Here is a 23,487-nt window from a genome sequence, read left to right on the forward strand (position 1 = left end):
GAGCCCACAACGGCCTAAGGGCAACCCTCTCTGACGGCTTGGAAACCCTATTCTGCGCACGACATGTCCCCGCCGAAGAGGAACACTGCCGCCGCTTCCTCAGTGGATAAATACAGGCATCAGGAGAAGGACCATGAGGAGCAAGATGGCGACCCTGCGCCCTCGCCAACTGAACACACGGCGACCGACACGACTAAGGTACTGGAAGCCATCTCTGCATGTCTGTCCTCCCTGACTACAAAGATAGAAGAGATAAGGGTGGATATATCTCTTATCAGGCAGGACATGACTAAGATCCGGTACAGGGTCAAAGAGACGGAGACCAGAATTAGTCAGGCAGAGGACATACTGTACCCGCTCCAACACTCACATGAGGAAGTGCAGCGCCAAATTCAACAACTGACCCAAAAGCATGATGATCTTGAAAATAGAGCCAGCAGATCCAACCTTTGCTTTATTGGGCTGCCGGAGGGGGCTGAGGGATCAGATCCGGCCACACTCCTTGAGAAGCTCCTGAATAAAACCTGTCCGCCACTTTTGTTCTGGAGCGGGCCCACCGCATGCCGCCAGCCAGAAGGAGCTCCGCCACGTACATTTATCACCAAGTTACTAAATTACCGTGACAGCGACACTATCCTGCATCTGAATAGAGAAAAGGGTAATATTTCTTTCCAAGCAGGGCACGTGATGGTGTTTCTGCACTTTTGGGAGGAGGTCCAGAAACAGAGGGCGGCGCCTGAGGGTCCACCATTTGAAGTATGCCATGTTGTTTCCAGCACGGATCCGTATCGTAGGAAAGGATAGAGCGTACTTCTTCGAAGATCCAACACAGGCCAGAGAGAGGAGGACAGAAACCGCCCTGCCTAAAGAAGAATAATATCTATTTTGCTCTAAGGGTAAGCTGCTTTAAACACTGTGCCTACATGGATAACTGTCTCACCTTTATGCCACAATATTTGACATTTAACTTTAGTCCAATATTGGTAGCAGATCATATAAGGGGTGCGGTGATACCTTGACTGCAAAGACTCTGTGTGGTATAGGATAAGAACATCACACCCCCCACCTCTACCTCACTGGATTTAAGTTGGCATTGCCACTGTTTACATTTTTTCCAGCAAGATGATCACCATGGTTAATGCCCGGAGGCAACAATAACTCTGACTTACAATATGGTTACAATATGGTTGGTTACCCTAACTGCTATGAAAGAGACTGCACAGGCACATAAGAGGGCCCTCTTTTTCACAAAACTTTCTTTATTAATGTTGTTCCTAAATGGCTGTTTTGGGAGGGGGGACTTGGCTCCTCAAAAGATAGCTGTAAGTATCCTTCCCCTCCACTATATTTTCATCAGTTTCCGAGAGTGGGACTATGAACACTTTAGGCTACATAGACCACTGGCTCCACAACTGAGTCCACGCACAGCGAAGGTTCGCCCCCCGGATGGCTAGACTTAGTGACTATCACCCATATGGCTTGGAAGTCTGGCGTGGGTGATCGAGAAGTTGATGCATGATAGCCTACGCTGAGAGTTGTTAAGATGTCTATACCAGTTCGTAACAGTTATGGGATGAATGCTCCAGCACAGTTGGGGAAGCTGAGGGCTGGGTGGGTGGGGAGGGGAAGTTAAAAGGTACAGTTAACAGTTTGTAAGATGACAAGTTACATGAATCAAAGGCATACATGGCAGAGTTTGTTAGTATATTGCTCCAGTCTATTCATCTCTAAGAATTGTGAGAGTGGTCCTGCTCTGGGGACCATTATAATAATCCTAATGGGTAATATTTGTCCTAATGACACATGGCCACTATAACATTTTTGACCTGGAACGTCCATGGCCGCATGCGCCCCCTAGGCGGGCAGGAATGGGAGGACGTCATATGACGCCTGCACAGGATGGGAGATCCTATCTGTGGGCGTCATATGACTATGGGTGGGTAGGGAAGTGGTTAAATCCCAATAAGCATATATTGATTGGTTTGCACAAAAGTTATAGCATTTGCAAACTGTGGGATGTTTTTATTTACTTATTTTACTAGTAATCAGGGACTTATAGGAGAACTTCGATATTGCAGTGGACATTTGGACACCAACTGACACTTTTGACACTTTTTGAGGACCAGTGACACTAATACAGTGATCAGTGCTAAAAAATGTTCACTGTCACTGTGCTAATGACATCACAAGGGGGTGAGGTCTCTGGGTTATGTCACTGCATGGCCACACCCCATAGCTATATAAGAACTGTCAGACATGGAAGCTGACAGAATTATGGGAGCCAGTGTCAGTGGAGGAGATTTTTTTTTTTTTATCGGGGCAGAGAAAGACATTGTGATTGACTTTGGATCTACATCGGGGGACATTATTCATTTTTAGTAAGGGACTGCCTCATTGTTACGCTACACAGTTTTTTTTTTGGGAGGGGTGAAAGACTGAAGGGTTTGGTATGGTCTTGGGGGAGGCACATCCACACTGTTTTTTTCTTCAATACATTTTGCATTGTTAACATTCCCCTGAGCACGCATGTCACAAGTCGGATCAGTTAAGATGCTCACTCAACTTCAATTAAAATCAATGGGTTGAAATCAGACAGAAGCCGGACCAAAGTAGTGCAGGAACCTTTTTACTAGTTGGACTGACACAAGTCGGACCAGTTATTACTGCTCTTATAGGGAACCATTGATTTTAACATTGTAAGGTCACAAAGCATACATGTGCATATATAATATCCTAAGTATCTAGAAAAGGAAGCCACATTTGTTTATATTTGCTATCTCCCTTGATATTCACCAGATTACATATCATCCTTTGACCACCATTTGGCCTCTGTTTTTAACTGCCATGATGCTGCACATGCGATCAGTTATGACACCAGCTATTGGATGCCTTGACAGTTTGGTTGAGAGCACATCCAATGGTAGTGTTACATTTCCGGGATGTGCCGGAAATGTAACTGTTTTTTGAAACTGTTAATGGATGGGTTTACCTCTGCTTTAAATATTAATGATACCTGCGCAAGTCTGAAAAGGGGCAGCGTGTTTTTTGTGCAGAGTGGGATTTTCCATGTGTTCCCGTACCGCACCTGATGTAAACAACATCTTATTCTTTACCCATGGATTAAAAATAATATCCTTTTGTACCTGAATCTGATCTGAGCAGAAGACATTTCTTTTTACTTTCTAGCTTGAGAACATGCACCTCTCAGTGAGGCTCTGGTCCTTGATTGATGGACCCACAACAGCTTGCCCTTTTGCCCTTATTGCTAATGCACCCCTTAACTAATCTAGCTGGGGTCAATCTTGTGGGGTTTTTTCCCTTCGTTTTTTTCTATTTACTACTCGGCTGTGCTGGTATTCTATATCATCATCATGGCTGCTTTTACTAGTTATTATTAACACCGGGAGACTGATTTTCTTGCATTTTGTCTCCAAAGCTACATCGATTTGACTGTAAGAAGCATTTTCAAAAAATGAGGGAGACCAATGTTAATATAAGCCTTTTTCGAGTGGTAGATAGTTGCTTGTGGATTCATAAAATTATGTTGGTATATGCTATATTTGTACATAGAAGTCCAAAGAAATAAGACTTCCCATACAGGGGATGATTTTTCAAAAAGAAAGACCAGCTATTCTCAACCTACTACATGTATTTTTAGTGTTTTTCATGTTAATATCCTCTGTTCAGCATCTTACAGATGAAAAGAACAAACACAACCTAATGCCCCGTACACACGATAGGACATTCCGACAACAAAATCCATGGATTTTTTCAGATGGATGTTGACTCAAACTTGTATTGTTCACACACGGTCACACAAATCTTGTCGGAAATTCTGAACGTCAAGAACGCGGTGATGTGCAACACGTACGAGAAGCCAAGAAAATTTAAGTTCAATAGCCAGTGCAGCTCTTCTGCTAGATTCCGAGCATGCGTGGAACTTTGTGCATTGGAATTGTGTGCACACGATCAGAATTTACGATTTTGTTGTCGGAAAATTTGAGAAACAGCTCTCAAAGTTTGTGTGACGGAAATTCAGATGGAAAATGTCTGATGGAGCCTACACACGGTCGGAATTTCTGACAAAAAGCTCCCATCGAACATTTTCCGTCGGAAAATCCGACCGTGTGTACGGGGCATGAGTATTCACCAGCGGCAATATTAATGAAAAAACTGCTGTTGATAATAGAAACAAATATTTAGGCAGACAAAGCATACAGCTTCTCTTCTACCAAAAACAAACTTGCTTACTAATACTTACGTTGCTTTAGTACAAATGTTGCTGTTTGGGTTTAGACAACTTGTGCACTTTCTACACTGAGGAAGCCAAAGTGGAATAACTTTGTCTCCTAAAAATAAGGAAAAAAAATGATGTGAATATATTATTTTAGTTGGCAATTCAGTGTATAATTTATTTAAAGATACTATTCTAAGGCCGCGTACACACGCGGGGACTGTTCGCTCAACTTTGTCCGTCAAACAGTTTCAGCGAACAGTCCGCTCAAAATTAGCATGGACGGACTTGCCCACACACGACGAACGAACAGTTTGCTGAAACCGTGCGCGATGACGTGAACGGCACGTACGACGGGACGGAAAATACGACGTCCTATACACTGCATTACAACTTTCGGCGTGTAAATCCTTTCTGAGCATGCGCGGAACTTAGTTTGACGAACAAGCCTACACACGAGGGGACTGTTCGCTGAAACCAAGTTTCAGCGGACAGTTTTTCGGAATTTACGAAAAACTTTGTTCAGCAGACTGTTCGCTGAAACTGTCCGCTGAAAGCCCACACACGGGCGGACTGTCCGCCGAAACACTGTTCAGCGGACAAAGTTGGGCGAACAGTCCCCGCGTGTGTACGCGGCCTTAAGGGTGAATAAGGGTGCAAATTGCAAAGTATTATAACATATTAAACTACAGTACATTTGAAGAGGAAATTAAATGGTTGTTACCCCATTACTGACTTATAATGACTTGTTCTGCACTGTGTCTATTTGTGGAGGCAGGAGTTTCTCATCCCCTCCCTCCCCTCATTACTGGTCATCTACACAATGACTGATGTAGGAATAAGCAGCAATACGGGAGGTTCATAAAGCACAGATCTACTAAATGACTAAAGTAGAAGCAGGTAGATCCTTGTCTGCAGATCATCAGGTGCTGCTTTATCTCCAGAAAGAAAATACATGAGCAGCACAGTAGTGAAATCATCAAATTCCATTACAAATCTCCTGAGACTACCAGTCAAAGGGGCACATGGTGCCCTAAGGTGGCCATGCCTGTATCAAATTAGATTCGATGCGCAAAGTGGTTTATCATCATCAATACAAATATCATACAATGCAATATTCAGTATATTGAAATAAGTGCAACATTTTCATTTAATTGATCTCAGTTATGACCACTTATCAGACACATTCAAATATGTGTTTGATCAATCAGAAGCAGTGGAAACAATTCTGCTGTACAGTCAATTGTCTTGGAAGAATAAAACTGGATCAAGAGCTCACTAAATTGATCAAATGGAGAATCTTTGGTTTGTGATTTTTATTCAAATCTATCCTTAACAATTTATCCTGGAGAGGGGTTTCCAATAAAACTGAGCTCATATACTTTCTATAACAAGGGAAAGTCAGCCAGATTAGCTGATTTCTAGATATACCATAAGTGTTTTCATCTATACCATAGCTATCAGTTCACCTGGGAAACTTGGAAGACATCAATTTTTAAAAGTCTTCTATGGAGTCTGCCAGCAGTTTAAATAATAAGTCACTATCTGGGAGAGAATCTGCATTTTCCAAAGATTCTGGAGATCTGTAGCTATAGGCTGCACTGGGGGGAGGGTGATGTCACCACACAGGTGGAATTGGGAGGAACCAAATGCTGAGGGTGCAGAAAGCACTCATAACACAAGGCTCACTGCACCCTACTCTTTTTATGTGCCTACAACGGTAATAAGGGTGAACAATGGTAGAGGAACAGCAAAGTTTAAAGAGGGCCCTAATATTTTGATCTGCACTACTGACCATATGATGTGTGGACCTAGGAGGAGTCTTCCCAAAATAACAGGCACTACTCACTTTCCAGTACGAACGATCTAGATTAACATCTACATTCCGTATATACAAATCTACAAGACAATGGGTACTGTGTGTAATTGCTTAGTTGAATAGCTAGCATAAAATAAATGAATGAAGCTCATGTTGTCAGTGAAAGTCCAAGAATGGTTTATTAGGTCTGGATTAAAAAAAGGGGAATAGTAACAAAGAAATAGTAACAGATGCACTTTAATTAGTTGCACTTTTTGCATCCTTTTTGGTCTTTTCACTTTCCTAACACATGTTCTTTTGGATGTTTTAAACAGCTTTCAAAAAATAGGTTGTTAAAATTAAAATACCTGGTTTTAAATTGGTTACACCTTTTCCAACACTTTCAATTATTCCAGCTCCCTCATGACCAAGGATAGCCGGAAACTCTATCCCTTTTAAAGTACCATGGATTGCGTGATCATCTGACCGACATATTCCTGTGCTCACCATCTAAAGATTTTAAAAAGAACACCCATTTTATCCTAAAGCTGTTTAATGCCAACTATACAGAAAGACTGTTAAAAATGTATTCACAAAAGATTATTGCTTAAATTCACATGTGCTTTTATTCAACATTACTTTTCCTTTACACTGGCGTTTGAAAATAACATATTTAATCCTTTAGAGAATATGGCTTGCAGACCGACTTTGGATAGGTCGCCACACTGGGCACATGTACTACATCTCTTGCCTTGTGTCTTAAATGGGGAGGCTGTTGCTGCCTGCTTTTACTCGTCAACTCTGTAGGCGGAGCTAGAGAGTACAGGCAATGCAGTGGCATGCACAGCATGCTTGCATCTGGCATGGTGCTGGGGGCTGTGAAGGATGTGACAGCAGAGGAAACAGTCTTAGGGGTGTTTGGTAGCAAGTGGTGCATTGTCAGGTTGCTGGGAGTCAGGAAAGTTTAGTGTCCTGGGTGCTGAGAGGAAGGGAGCTGCAGGAGTGCAGGTGAGCTCATAGGTGCAGTGCAGATGGGTTCATTGGTGAAGGAGTAGGGCAGGGGGCATTGAGGTGAGCAGTGGTGGTGGGGTGCAGAGGAAAAAAGAGATGGACAAGGAGTGTGGAGATTAGCATTGAATTAGAGGTACAGAGGTTAGTAGTTGACAAGGGATGCAGGAGTGAGTGGGAATCAAAGGGTTCAGAGGTGAACAATGGGCAAGGGTTACAGGGATTGCCAAACTGAATGGTGGAAGAGGGGTGGAGGGGTTGCATTGGTGAGCAGTGGTGGAATAGTGGCGCAGAGGGAAGAAAGTGGGGCAGAGTTGAACAATGGACAAGAGGTGCAGGAATGAGCTTTGGATGAAAGACACAGCAGTGGACAAGAGATGAGCTATAATTTAGGGGGTGCAGAGGTGAGTGGGGTACAAAGAGTGCAGAGATGAAAAATGGACAAGTGCTACAAGGGTCGCATAGCTAATTGGTGGAGAAGGGATGCAGGAGTGCGGAAGTGAACAGTGTACAAAGGGTGCAGAGGGTGCAGAGGGTGCAGAGGTGAGTGATGGACAAGGAGTGCATAGGAAAACAGTGGAAGAAGGGCAACAGTCCTTGAATTCTTTCAGCCAGAAGGTGGAGCTTTTACTCATCCTTTTACATGTTTGCCTGTATTTTTTTACCTCTTGTTCAAAAACACCAGTGTATATTGAGTAATGCTTGACTTGCATAGTTGCTTTGAAAAAATTATATACGGTACATTTTTTTTAAACTTATATATACTGTATATATCTTTTTTTTTCATAGCCTTGAGTTGACTTTGAACACTCCAAAATCCAAATATTAGTACAGATTTTTGTTTTATGTGGTCTTCCACAGTACATGTAAAGATTTGTATATAGTTGGAAAACAACAGATTTAAAAAAAAAGTTTCACCTTAATACGAACTTCATCTGCTTTTGGTGGTTGTACTTCAATATCCTCAATCACCAGTGGCAGATTTGCGGCCCAGGCCACAGCAGCTTTGCATTTTATAACCTGTATACAAAATAAAAGTGCAGCTAAGAAGAAGAGTACAGATACTGTGTTATAGTACTATCAGACATTTGTGGGCTTGTGGCAAAAGTTGCAATCTTATGGCAGTGCTGTAAACTAGAACACACAATCAGATTTCACGTCAATGTATTCTAATAAAGAGGTTATTTCTAATTGGTTTTCCAGGAAAATTGCATGTTCCACACATCCATTGCTCTTTGCAGTACCTTATTGAAGTATATAACATTGAAATGTGAGCTGTTATACAATGAAAAAGAACGTCTATTTCTGTCTACAGTATACAGTCTTTGGATAAGTGCAGTTCTACCAGACAGAAGAGAGAGACTGGTGACCCAAATTTTCTCTACTGCCCTTAAACAAAACAGTACAAGAGTAAAGGGGGTTGCAGAACAATGATGAAGCCAATCAGTGATAAGCTTCATTCTACTCTCTCCTTCACTCAGAATATTTCTCGGTACCTTACTTTTACTGCTGCAAAATATAGTCTAATAGTGCCATTGATAGGAGACATCGTGCCAAATTGAGTCAGCAGGTAGGCATAGGCCTGACAGGTAGGGTGTATGGGGGGCTCCATGATTTTTAATGGTGGTTCTGGTCACATAATATCCCTCCTCATGTCTGGGTCATATTGTATCAGTGTGGAGAACCGCGTCCCCCTGCAGACTCTCCTGCCACCACACTTGGCGAGACTTACTTGCACACAGCTCCAAAAACTGCTATCTGCATAGTCTCACCTCCCAACTGCCTGGAAACTGATTGGTCTGCTGCCTTGTCATTCAGCATTGCACCTAAAGCAGGGATATGCAATTAGCGGACCTCCAGATTTTGCTAAACTACAAGTCCCATCATGCCTCTGCTTCTGGATGTCATGCTTGTGGCTGTCAGAGTCTTGCTACGCCTCATGGGACTTGTAGTTCTGCAACAGCTGGAGGTCCGCTAATTGCATATCCCTGACCTAAAGGTTCCTAAAATCTGAGCTGTGTAATGTGTGGAAAGTTTCATGTTCAGCCTAATACCCTGTACACACAGTCGGACTTTCTGATGGAAAGTGTTTCCATTCGGACAATCGGAAATTCTGATTGTGTGTGGGCTCCATCTGACTTTTTCCATCGGAATTTCCAACAAAGTTTGAGATCTGAATCTAAAATTTTCCCACAACAAAATCCAATCTCTTAAATTCCGATTGTGTGTATTCAATTCCGACGCACAAAGTGCCATGCATGCTTAGAATAAATTACGAGATTGAAAGCTATTGGTTCCTGGCCTCTTTATAGTCCCGTCGTACGTGTTTTACGTCACCTCATTCTGAACGATTGGATTTTCCGACAACTTTGTGCGACCATGTGTATACAAGACAAGTTTGGGCCAAAATCTGTCAGAAAAAATCTGACGGATTTTGTCGTCGGAGCATCTGACCGTGTTTACAGGGCATAATAATTAAATGTCTGCTGGATCCAAGAACCAGAGTCCCAAAAAGGTAAGTGGCAGGAGCCCTAATTAACCTGGGTACTAAATGAATGGCACCTTTTTGACTTGTGTATAGGGATGAGCTAAACACCCCCCTGGTTCGGTTCACACCAGAACATGCGAACAGACAAACAATTTGTGCGAACATGCGAACACTGTTAAAGTCTATGGGACTTTCATCTTAAAGTGTTCATCTTAAAGGCGTATATGCATGTTATTGCCAAAAAGTGTTTGGGGACCCGGGTACTGCCCCCAGGGGACAGTTATCAATGCAAAAAAAGTTTTTAAAATGGCAGTTTTTTCAGGAAGCAGTGATTTTAATAATGCTTAAAGTGAAACAATAAAAATGAAATATGCCTTTAAATACTGTGCCTGGGGGGTCCCCTTAGTCTGCCTGTAAAGTGGCTCATCTTTCTCATGTGTTTTACTGTGCCACAGCAAAATTACATTTCTAAAGAAAAAAAGGTCATTTAAAATTGCTCGTGGTTGTGATGTATTGTCTGCTCCCTGCAATATAGATGAAAAATCAATGAAAAAAATGTGAGGATACCTTGGCCCCGTCCATACCAGGCCCTTTGGGTCTGGTATAGATTTTAAGGGGAACTCCACAGCAAATAAAAAAAATGGCGTGGGGTTCACCCCCAAATTCCATACCATCCCCTTATCCGAGCAAGCAGCCATGGCAGGCCAGGAAGGGGGGGACAAGCGAGTGCCCCTCCTTCTGAACCATACCAAGCCGTTTGCCCTCAACATGGGGCGGGAGCTTTGGGGTCTCCCCCAAAGCACATTCTCCGGACCGTCTGCGCCATGACTGAAGATGGATTTACATCGCAGGACACTTTTTTTTTCCTTAATAAAGGAATTGTCAAAAACTGTCTGTTGTCATTCTTACTTTTTTGACACTTTTTTGGTGAATGGGTAGGGGTACAATTTACCCCATACTTATTCCCATGGGGGGGTGGGATCTGGGGGCCCCCTTGTTAAAGAGGGCTTCCAGATTCCGATTAGCCCCCTGCCCGCAGACCCCAACATCCACAAGGCAAGGTTTGTGGGGATGAGGCCCTTGTCGCCGTCAACGTGGGAACAAGGTGCTTTGGGGGGGACCCCAAAGCACCCTCCACGTGTTGCGGGCATGTGGCCTGGTACATTTCAGGAGGGAGGGTACTCTCTCGTCTGCCCCTTTTCCTGCAGCCTGCCAGGTTGCATGCTCAGATAAGGGTCTGATATGGATTTTGTGGGGGACCCCAGGCCATTTATTTTTCATTTTGGCATAGACTTCCCCTTAATATCCATACCAGACCCAATTTCAATGATTTTTTTTATGTATATTGCTGGGATCTGACAATACATTACAGCCGTGAGCAATTTTAAATTATTTTTTTTTCCTTTAGAAATTTAATTTTGCTGCAGTACTGTTATAAACATGGGGGAAATGCGCTACTTTACAGGCATACTAAGGGGACTCCCTTTTTATTGTTTCACTTTAAGCATTCTTAAAATCTCTTCTCTTGAAAAAACAGCTGTTTTAAAAACTTTTTTTGCATTGATACATGTCCCCTGGGGTAGGACTCGGGTCCCCAAACACTTTTTATGTCAATAACTTGCATATAAGCCTTTAAAACTAGCACTTTTGATTCTTCACGTTCATGTCCTATAGACTTTAACGGTGTTCGCATTAACTATTTGTCTGTTTGCATGTTCTGGTGTGAACCGAACCGGGGGGTGTTCGGCTCATCTCTACTGCTCACCATCCTTGTGGCCTCCTCAAATGGTGGCAGGACAGTGCATGCATCCTTGATCAGTAGCCACTGGCGTGGTGAAAAGAAGCCAAGCACCCTTGACCCTGTCCTGGTGCCATACTCGCACAGGTACTCATTGATGACCCTCTGCTGTGTGTGCAGCAGCTGCAGCATTGCCAATGTTGAGTTCCACCTGGTGAGCATGTCACAAATGAGACGGTTGGTGGGCAGGTTGCATTGTATGTGTTACCTCTGGGAGAATCAGTCTGTTTGTTTTTCCTAGTGTCCATTATCAAGGTGAAAGTTATGAGAAATCCTACATTTTACAGTTGCCACCAGAACAGGAAGTGAGGGAAATCTTCCAATAGGGACACCTGTGGCAATTATCTATTATTATTAAGTTATTTCCCTAAATAAAAGATTACCCAACTGGACTCAGAACCAAAAAACTTAGGGGGTTATTTTACGAAAGGCAAATCCACTTGCAGTGCACTTGGAAGTTCAGTCGCTGTAGATCTTATGCCACGTACATACGACCGGACTTTCCGGCAGAAAAGGTCAGACGGACTTTCGACTGAGTTACGATGGACTTCTGTTTCAAATTTCTCTTTATTTATTTATATTATAAAACATACATTCAAAATTTTCCATTCAATTTTCACATCATTATAAAACATTCCCCATACACAAAAAAAAAAAAAAAAAAAAAAAAATTATCAATACTATTCCATTCAATCCCCCTCCCTTACATAAATTCCCACACTTTTCCTGAGGTACTCAATTCCTCCCATTTCTTCCAATAGTCCGACATCGGTTTTTCTACATATCCCTCTTGTCTAATCTGTTTCTCCATGAAGCACACCTCGCTCATCTCATAATTCCACTCTACTATTGTTGGAGCTACTTCCTTTTTCCATTTCCGTGCTATTACGGTTTTGGCTATTGTAGTTATTTGGTACAAAAATTCCATCTCTTTTCGTTTTAGTTTTCCAGATGTATGGGAGAATAATATTGTCTTTATATCAAGATTTATTCTTATACCTGTCAGTTCCTGATATATTTTTATTATCTTACCCCAAAATATTTTTATCTTCCAGCAACTGTACCAAATATGTTCTAAAGTACCCTTCTCCTTCTTACATCTCCAACATAATTCAGAGTTCCGTTTATTTATTTTATTCATAATCACTGAGCTTCTATACCATCTTAATAGAATTTTATAATTTTTTTCTTGATATTTAATAGCTAAGGGTGTTTTATATATTCCTTCAAATACCTCTCCCCATTCTTTCTCTGTCAACTCCTGCCCTATTTCTTCCTCCCATTTTTTTATTCCTGCTATTTTTTTAATATCCCCACCAGGAAGTAATAGGTTATATATCTTAGCTAGTTTCTTATTTGCTTTATCCTTATTCATTGCTATTTGTTCAAATATGGTTGGTGGTCTATTAATCATTATCTTTATTGGGTCAATAAATGCCCTCAGCTGTAAGTACTGAAACCATTTATTTTTATACTCTTGCCCCAATTCCTGAAACGTTGGAATATTTCCATCATTTAGGATTTGTATTATCCGCTCATGTTCTTCCATATTCCATTTCAAAAATGTATTATCCTTTACAGCTGGACTAAATTCGGGATTACCAAATAAAGGGGTCATAGGGCCTATTGAGGATGATAGATGCTTTTTCTTTATCATATCATCCCAGATTTTTAAAGTTGTTTTTACAAAGATAGGCATTTCCTTCCTCTCTGGTCTTGACTTAGATTTTATCCATGGCTCGTGTTTTATTTTAGCCCCTAATATGTCTTCCTCCAATTTTATCCATTGCTTGTCTTTTTCATTATGCTGCCAATCGATTATTCTCATTAAAGAGGCAGCTTGTGAATATTTAAAAAAGTCAGGCAATGCTAATCCACCATTATTTTTCGTTCTAATTAATACCTCCCTACCTACTCTAGGGGTCTTATGTGCCCATACAAAGCCTTCTACCATTTCTTTCAGATCTTTCATAATTTTTTTTGATGGTATAATGGGTACCGTTTGAAAGATATACAGCATAATTGGCAAAATCTCCATCTTTACAATATTTATTCTCCCAAACCATGAGTGGGTTATTTTATCATATTTGCCTAGAAGTTTCTTTACCTTCTGAACTGCCAAGTTGTAATTCATATCTTGCAAGAGTTTTAAATCTCTTGGAATATATACTCCCAAATATTTTATCGCATCTTGCTTCCATTTAAATGGAAAATTCTTTTGTACAACAGTTTGAACTTTCTCTTCTAATGTAATATTCATTAATTCAGATTTATCGTAATTTACTTTAAAATTACTAATTTCACCAAATCTCTCAAGTTCTTTTATTAAATTTGGTATAGTAATTATAGGGTTGGTTATATATAATAGAAGATCATCTGCATAAGCAGCCATCTTATATTCTTTGCCTTTGACCTTTATCCCCGTAATATCTTTGTTTATTCTTATAGCCTCCATGAGATGTTCCATCATCATAATATATAAAAGTGGTGATAAAGGACACCCTTGTCGGGTTCCATTTGATATATTTATATACTTTGATAATATCCCATTTGCTCTCACTTTAGCCCTTGAGTTCTTATATAGGGCCATGATCCTTCCTAACATCTTAGGTCCCATCGCTGTTTGCTTCAATACTTCCTCTAAGAACTGCCATCCCACCCTATCGAATGCTTTTTCAGTGTCTATAGCCAGTAGGCAGGTAGGGATGGCAGTTCTCTGAGTGTATTCAATAAGCGTGCATGTTTTAATGATGTTATCTCTTGTCTCCCTCCCTTTCATAAACCCCGTTTGTTCCAAGCTTATATTATTTGAGATAATGGCCATTATTCTTTTGGATAATATTTTTGAGAATATTCTTATATCTAAATTAGTCAACGATATGGGTCTATAATTTTTACATAGTGATTGATCTTTTTCCGGTTTTAATATTAATACTATATGAGCTTCTGTACCTTGTATCGCAAATGGCTGATCTAAGGATATAGAGTTAAATGTTTCCTTAAGTATGGGTATTATTTGATCCTTGAATGACTTATAGAATCTAGCTGTATACCCATCTGGGCCTGGACTTTTTCCCAGAACAAGTTCTTTAATAGTCTGTTGAATTTCTTCTGTTGTAATTTCTCCCTCCAACCCCTCCATCTTTTCTTTTAAACAGTTAAATATAGCCATTTCCTTTACATATTTTTGTATATTCTCCCTTTTGTCTTTTCCTTCCTGATGTTCCTGACCATCTTTTATATTGTATAATTTAGAATAATATGTATGGAAGGTTTCAGATATTTCCTCTGGGTCATATGTAATTTCCCCATTTGGTTTTACAATTTTCTCTATATAACTTGGGGGTTGTTGCTTTTTTAGTGTTCTGGCTAATATTTTCCCAGGTTTATTACCAAATTTGTACCACTGCGTTCTATCCTTATCTCTTATTCGAAGGGAATCTTCATCAAGCACTGATTGTAATTCCAATTGTTTTTCCTTTAATCTAGCTCCATCACACGGTTTCCTACTTACTTTATGCAGTTCTTCTAATTCTTTGATCTCACTTTCCAATTGACATATTTTTTGTGTTTTTTCTTTTTTTATTCTTGCTCCGTGCTTGATGAATATTCCCCTCATAACACATTTTAATGTTTCCCATTGCGTTGGAGGTGAGGTTTCATCCCTTTCATGAATTATCAAAAATTCTTTTATAACTTGTAGTATTTCTGCCTCGCATTTTCTATCTTTAATTAGATTATCATTCAATCTCCATGTCCCATTCCTTTTCTTCGTTTCAATCACTGAAATTTCCATATATATTGGGACATGGTCCGACCAAAGGAATCCTCCTATTTCTGTTACTGGTTTCATCATTAAACCCTCTTTATTTATAAAGAAATAATCCAATCTATGATATGAATTATGTATATTTGAATAGTACGTGTATTTTTTTTCCTTTTGGTGTTGAGCCCTCCATATATCTGTTAATTGATATTTTTTCAGTGTATTCTTAAATTCCTTTATTCTATTGTTATTATTATTATTTTTTTTTTGTAATTGAATATTTGTAGTATCTTTCTTTACATCCATTACAAAATTTATATCGCCACCCACTATTACCACTCCTTCCGCCTTCTTCATTGCGTCCGATAGGGCTTTCGTACCATTCTCTATTTGTCCATAATTAGGAAGATACAAATTAACTATAGTGAATTTTTTTCCATATAACATAAACTTTATTATTAAAGATCTCCCATCTTTGCCTTCGTATTTTTGTAGTATTTGGACCGGCAAATCCCTATGGAACGCAATTGATACCCCTTTTGATTTGGAATATGGAAATGTGTCATGTAACCATGTACTATAATTTCTATTATTGATTTTAGGTATATGATCTGAGCGAAAATGTGTTTCCTGAAATAGCACAATGTCTATTTTCTGCTTATGTAGGAAATTTAGAATTTGATTTCTTTTAGCAGGGGAATTAATACCTCTTACATTAAAAGAACAGAGCTTGACACTACCCATAGAAAAAATAAAAAAATAAAAATAAATAAATAAATAAATTTCCAACAAACAATAATCTCACTTAGAGTTACCTCTGTCTATTTCAACACAAATATTAGATATTACAAACCCCCTATCTCTCATTCATTCCTTAACTTACATACCCCACCCACCCTATCCCTATCTCATATACACATCCACTTATCTCCCCCACTTCAATTCCCACCCCCTATGACACCTCTTAATCCCTATATATTGACTATATTAGTCTATCTCACCAAAGGTGAGGTCCCTATTGAGGGGGTATTTAAGACTACTGATCCAGATATACTACCATTTGGTCTATGCAAGCTACTTATAATCTCTTCCCCTTCTTCACTCCATTTCTCCACTGATCCTCTATTTATTTTCTTTCTTGGCTGTCCCTAGTTCTTAATACTTCTATCATTACTGGAAAAATATCAGGGATCATAGGGAAGAAGAGAGCAGAAAGAGGAGAGAGGAAAAAAAAAAAAAAGAAAAAAAAAGGGGGGGGGAGGGGAAAAAGGAAGAGGGGGGGGGAGTCCCCCTTGAATATATATCTTTTATATATAAAAATTAGTGCAAAAAAAAAAAGAACAGAAAATAAAAAGTGATTGTTAATTAATATACAGTTACCCTATCTATACACTCTTAATTCTCTTACACATATATATATACATACACATACATACATATATATATATATATATACATACACATACATACATACACACATCCATTTCTTTCCATTTTTTTTTCTTTCCTTTCCCCTCATCTCAAAATCATCCCCATTGTGTATATATTGAAAGTGCACAAAATGCTGTTATTATTTATAAATACGTCATACATCACATCCTATTATTCTATTTGTGTTATTAAATTACTATAAATTACCATCATTTCTATTTTGTGATATTATTCATCCTGTGCTTCTTTTAGTGCCGTACCCATTACCATCCGTTTTTTTTTTTTCCCCTTATCTCAAAATCATCCCCATTGTGTATATATTTAAAGTGCACATAGTGCTGTTATTACTTATACATACATCATACATCACATCCTATTGTTCCATTTATATTGTTAAACTACTATAAATTACCATCAATTCTATTTTGTGATATTATTCATCCTGTGTTTCTTTTAATACCATAACCATTACCATCCACCTTACCTCCCCCTCCCACCACTCCCCATCCCCCTCTCATTCCCCTTCGCCCTCCATCTCAGCCTCCCCTATCTCCTCCTCCCCAGATCCCTGGGCCAGTCCGGTATCTCTATTTCCGAGAGGTGCAGGGTCTTCTGAAAGTCATTCAAATCACTCAGGTCCCTAAAAATGACAGTCTGACCTCCATGCTGAACCTGCAATTGAAAAGGAAACCTCCATCTATATTGCATATTCTTTTTTCTTAATTGTTCCAGGAGGGGCTTTAAAGCTCTTCTTTTATCTAGCGTTAGTTTAGACAAATCTTGAAAGAAGAGCAGATTTGTTCCTTCATATGTTATATGACTATTTTTTCGCAATGCCGCCATAATTCTCTCCTTCGTTTGAACATAATGGAGTTTGCATATTACATCCCTGGGTTTATTTTCATCTGATCCTCTTGGGCCCATAATTCTGTGTACCCTATCAATTATCATATCAGTTTTTGATAGATCTTGTATTATATCCATAAAAAATTTTTGAACTACTTCCAAGAGTTTTTCTGAGGGCACACTTTCCTTTAGTCCTCTTATTCTTATGTTACATCTTCTACTCCTATTTTCTTGCTCGTCCATAATGTTAACCAGATGTTTTAAATCTGTTTCCTGTTCTTGCATTTTTTTCTTTACTTGAATCAGATCCTTTTCCAAACTTTCCATCTTTATATTCACATTTTCTAATTTTTCTTTCGTCTCTAAAGTAATTGCCTTTATCTCTTGAATTTCAGTTTTATACACATTCTCCAATCTTTGGATATAGTGATCCATATCTGTCCTTGTGGGTAGGGAGGTTATATATGATTTAATATCCCACCTTTCCTTCTCTTTCTCCTTTTTTTCTTCCACTTCTATATCCAGTATATCTATTGGGGAGCTATTTCTTGGCTGTGTTATCATTTCTTCTCCTGACATTCCTGAAACCCCTGAGACCAAAGATGATTCTACAGAGTTCATTACCTCCTGGGATGACTGTGTTGTATGTATAATCTGCGATGTTTGAGGTTGCAGTTGCTGGAAAAATTCTTTAATATCAGTAGTTTGGACTTGAGCCTCAGAGTTAGAATTTGTTTTGCTTTTGCTATCCTTTTTCTCCTTTTTGTTCCCACCAGATCCAGCTAATTTATTTCCCTTTTTAGGCGCCATATTTATAATTTTTCTTTTATTATATATATATATTTTTATTTTATTTTGTTTATTTAATTATTTTCTTTCCCCTTTCCTTTATTTATCCTTTAATCGTAGTCATATGCAATATTTCTTAACTTTTCAGATCCTCTCGTAAATATATAAAATTGAGCACAACCATTTTTAATTACACTATAGTCACTTTAAGAGAGATGTAATATATAACAGTCTTTTCAGTACTTTTTAATGCCCCTCTCTCTCCTTTCCTTCCATTCACTGATCACTTTTTAAGCATGTACATAAATTCCATGGGTCAGTGAAAAAAAAAAGGGAAAAAAAAAGACAAGTCACTTCTTCACCTTTACTTCTGCAGGGATTTTTCTTATGCTGGGCATCTGGGCATAGGTACAGATATAAACAGTTTTTAGTTTTAATTGTACTCACGAATCTTCTGTTCCTCTATTACTCCAATGCGCTTTCTAGTTTAATTGTAGATTGTAGGTTATATGTGCCTTCACAGGAATTCCTTTCAGTCCTTTGCCACAGTAAGCCTGTTCTCTATTCCATGCCTTATCATTCGTTCTCGTCCCTTTCCGGAGATTTCCGGAGCCTTCCGAGCGTATCTCAGAGAAATCCGAAGTGTCCCGAGGGGTCCTGATGCGTTCTACCCCACTCGTCTCTCGTTATCTTCCGAACGCTTTCCGGAGCCTCCCGGGGGTTACCTAACCCTCTCGAGCGTTCTCGGAGTAAATCGAAGGGATCCGAATGGCCCCAATGCTCCTCACATTCAGTCGCAAGACCGCCTGTCTTCTCTCCACTCACCGCCGCTGTCAGGAGCTGTCAGAGTTAACGTAGTGAGGTAGTGAGTTTCCCCCTATCGAGTCGGTCTCCTTAGACAGAGATGGACTTCTGAACGAACAAACTTGCCCCTATACATTCAAATGAAAGTCCGTTCATTTTGAACATGATGACGTACGACGGGACTAGAAAAGGAAGTTCAATAGCCAGTAGCCAATAGTTGCCCTTTTGTCGTATTTGGTCCATCATACCAGCATACAGATGAATGGTTTTCCTGATAAGAATTGAGTCCAGCGGACAGATGTTCTATTTCTATGTCCGTTAGAATTTTTAAAAGAAAAATTATCGGACTATCCCACACACGATCGGAATATCTGTTGAAATGATTCCGTCTGACCTATTCTGCCAGAAAGTCCGGTCGTGTGTACATGGCATAAGGGGGACATGCAAGGAAAATAAAAAACAGCATTTTAGCTTGCACATTGGATGATAAAATCAGCAGAGTTTCCCCTCATTTCAGATATTCCCCTCAGATCTACAGTGACTGCATTTCCAGGTGCACTGCAAGTGCACTTCCAAGTGCATTTGCACTGCACTTGTAGTGCAAAGTGGATTTGCCTTTTGTAAATAAACCCTGTACACACGATCGGAAATTGGGCCAGCAAAAGACCGATGAGAGCTTTTGGTCTGAAAATGTGACCGTGTGTATGCTCCAATCGGAAATTCTGACCATCTGTAGCAATTCTGATGTGCAAAATTCCTACGCATGCTCGGAAACAATTTGCGCATACTCGGAAGCAGTATTTCTTAATTTTCTTGGCTCGTCGTAGTGTTGTCCGCATTCTTGACGGTCAAAAGTTCAGCAAACTTTTTTGTGACCGTGTGTATGCAAGCCAAGCTTGAGTGGAATTCCGTCAGAAAAACCATCCAAGATTTTTACGATGGAAAATCCGTTCGTGTGTTGTTGCAAAGCCTTGAGTTTACATATACTTTAAAATAAACACTGGAATAACGGGGAATACATGTTCAACCATGTTTACCAAGAAGTGAAGATTTTGATTCTGTGTTGTAGTTATCAATATTCTTTACAACATTAAAATTTGATAATAGTGATTAATTTTTAAGGTTCTTATGTAATGAGCATGAAAACTCTTACCTTTCCTGTAGTACTCATTGTTATAATACTATCTTCTCACACTTGTGTGCGGTTTATTAGCTCTTTTCTCTAGTAACTCCCACTAGACATAAAATCCAATGGCACTACTTCAAGCAAAGTACTTTGGACTATGCAAGTTAATTTTTATCTGTTTTGAGACTTTTTAACTTGACATGTTTAGGGCATTGTCAATAAAAGTGGAACTGCTGTGGTTAGGAAGTTAAATGTAGAAATATGCATACAGTGTAAAAAAAAGTCTCCTTCCTCAAACTGGCATCCTTCCATGTTCCTTTCACCCCCCATGTGGACCAAAAACTGCATTATGGTGTCTCCCCACCACTGGGTTATACAAATGGAAAGTGTCTGTATCTTTGTTTTCTGGATGCATAAACCAGCCAACCCCTTGTGTTCATATGATGCCCATTGCATGTGCCCCATGCTCCCTACAATCATCCAAATAGGTTTCTATTATAGCACTGATGCTTGAGTGCAGATATTATTTAGCTATTATGGCATCCTGAACACTGTGACACACATTTGAATCTGGTTCATTCAGAATTTCACATTGCCAATTATATGACACATCACATTGACAATTATATATACGATTATATAAGGACTCTTTTGATTATCTGTCTGTATAGCTCAACCTTCATTTGCAATGCAACAGCTGCAATCCCTCTGGTGAATATTTTCTTTGTAACCCATTTGAAAATATCATTAAAACATTAAAATAAATTCCTAAACAGCCCATGTAGGCATTTTCTTATAAATGGCCCACTATCAAATATTCACCCTACCGATTATTTAAATCTCTAGTTCCACAGGTGAGCTTAAGAACCTATGGCACAGCATTACAACAAGTGAATAATAGGGGGCCTGCTCACAAAGCCCATTACACCACATGCATTGCACAGGAAGGAAAAACAAGTGACAATTATTAGAAATCGGAGAAATAAAAATCTGCACAATGTTGAAGGGCCTGGCTGTCTGTGGAGCGAGATAGTAGCTTATTCCCTCAGCTTCACTCAGCCTTGGGACAGATCACAACCCACAGCACTCCCTTCCAGTGATTCTCCCCTCTCTGCTACAATGGGGGGAAGATGACTTGAGCGGCACAGGGATGGCATGTCCAGAAGTAAAAACAACAGCCTGCACAAGCCACGCCACCTCACACACTATTTCCCCAAGCCTGCCATGCAGAACACTAAAGATAGCACTGGAGCAGCATCCCGTGCCTCCTCTCCAGACACCATGGGGTAACAGGAACATGCTGTCACACTAGAAGAGATGGACAGCTCCACTCCCGACACTGACCCCTCTCAGCCTTCACCTGCTAATTGAGGTAAGAGAGCTGCTTAGTCTCCAGCCCTCTCCCCTAACAAAGCCCCACTACGTAAAAAACTGGGATCCTCCAGCAGCTAAAGGCCCTGAGGAGGACCGCTCTGTCTCCCTGGCTACTTTACCTGCTTCTGACCATACTGCAGCTTACAATGAAATGGTGAATGTCTGTGATTACCACACTGAAGAAATCTACCTCCTGCAGGCCAAAGTCGCAGAATTAGAGGATCAATCAAGGAAGAATAACATCAGGTTTCGTTATATACCAGAGTCCGTTAAGTCTCCTGACTTGGACCGCTACATCCAGAAACCATCCCTCACACTTATTCCTCAACTGAGGCAGGCTAACATGATTATTGACCGTGCTCATCGTATTGCCAAGCCTAATCATCTTCTTGCGTCTGTCCACGAGATGTGTTGGCACACATCTACTTCTTTCAAATTAAGGAACGGATCATGTCTGCTGCCAGATCCACTTCTCTACTCCCAGATACCTACTCATCTGTCTCTTTATATACAGATATCTTGCCTATCACAGCTCGAAAGAGAAGAGAATTCCCTCAAGTCACTGCAATTATCACAACGTACCATATTAATGCTGCTTTCCTGCCAAGCTGGTAGTGACGTTCCAAACCAAACCACCAACATCTTCACACCCAAAGATGGAATCAAGTTAGTGCTATATTGGGGCCTAATCACCCTGATCCTCCACCACATCGAACACCTGCACATACTCAGGATGTCTGCCACAATGCCTCTGCTATCACCCACTGGTTATGTTCCCAATTGTCCATCTCTAAGCCCTTGTACACACGGTCGGACATTCCGACAACAAAATCCGTCGGATTTTGTCCGAAGGATTTTGTCCGAAACTGGATTTGCATACACACGGTCGGACAAAGTTGTCGGAAAATCTGATCGTTCAGAATGTGATGACGTTATTTCTTTACGACGGCACTACGTTCAGGCTAGTAGCCAATAGCTTTGGTCTAGGAATTTGATCTGAGCATGCATGGCACTTTGTCTGATCGGAATTCTCTACAAACGATCCGACAAAGTCTGATGGGATCATGTTGCCGAAATTTTTTTATATCCAGCTCTCAAACTTTGTTGGTTGGACATTCCGATGGAAAAAGTCCGATGGAGCCCACACATGGTCGGATTATCCGACAACACAGTCCGATCGGAATGTCTGACCGTGTGTACAAGGGCTTATGTTGCGAGGTGCCCCTTGTCGCCTTCAGTTTTACAAAACAGTAATTATCCATCTAATCTAATGTCCTTGGTAAGCGTGACATTGACTGTGCTCTACACTCTCTCTCCCCAAGAAGGAAAAGGTGGCAAGCACATTATTGTATTTTATTTTTACATAGTTTAATTTCTTTGACCAACTTTGTTCAGTGTGCTACTGTTATTCTGGTAACTTTATTCTGTTTGCCTTGCTTTGCCTATTGTGTAACACTGTCATAGGTCTGATATCACTTAAACTTATCTGTACGAGACAAAAGAAAAATACCTATACTTTCCCTGCCCTCCATTGAACACCAACCAAAATGTCTATCGTTTTCACATCAATGCAAAAGGCTTAAATTCCCCCTATAAACAAAATATATTATGGAAAGAAACACTAGCTCACGCTTCTGATATACTATGTGTGCAAGAAACACATGTTTCCTTCCGTAAAACCCCCTCCTATTCTCACAAACAATTCCCACACTGCTTTTTCGCTAACTCCATGAAGAAAAAAGCTGGGCTTATGCTTTCTGTGCGTTCATCGTTCTCCCTCTAACCATTTCACATCGAAATAGACCCTGATGGCAGATACATAATCCTGAATGCCGCTATTAATAATCACACAATGACTATTGCTAATATTTACTCTCCCAACACCAATCAGAAAAGTTTCTACAAAACCATTATGAAAAAACTGGAACCTTTCAGACAAGGCACCATAATCATATGCAGTGATTTAAATCAAATTGTAGATCCCGCACTAGTTACTTCAAACCCTGCCCTTAAGCGATCTACCTC

At 40.0% G+C, this 23,487-nt stretch overlaps 1 protein-coding gene across 1 annotated transcript in view; it reads right to left on the reverse strand.

Annotated features, from left to right (window-relative positions):
- The window catches only part of LOC143974848 (alcohol dehydrogenase 1-like), a 37,844-nt gene extending 17,624 nt beyond the window's left edge, over positions 1-20,220 (reverse strand). The window contains exons 1-4 of the mRNA XM_077476606.1: positions 20,116-20,220; positions 7,959-8,060; positions 6,401-6,542; positions 4,262-4,349 (exon numbers count right to left, since the gene is read on the reverse strand). Of these exons, the coding sequence (XP_077332732.1) occupies positions 4,262-4,349; positions 6,401-6,542; positions 7,959-8,060; positions 20,116-20,133 (350 nt within the window). The 5' untranslated portion in view covers positions 20,134-20,220. The remainder of the gene's footprint in view (positions 1-4,261; positions 4,350-6,400; positions 6,543-7,958; positions 8,061-20,115) is intronic.
- Positions 20,221-23,487: the final 3,267 nt, after the last annotated feature.

The sequence above is a fragment of the Lithobates pipiens genome, unplaced genomic scaffold (assembly GCF_037356315.1).
Source record: "Lithobates pipiens isolate NorthernLeopardFrog02 unplaced genomic scaffold, aLitPip1_a1.2 Scaffold_13, whole genome shotgun sequence".
NCBI lineage: Eukaryota > Metazoa > Chordata > Amphibia > Anura > Ranidae > Lithobates > Lithobates pipiens.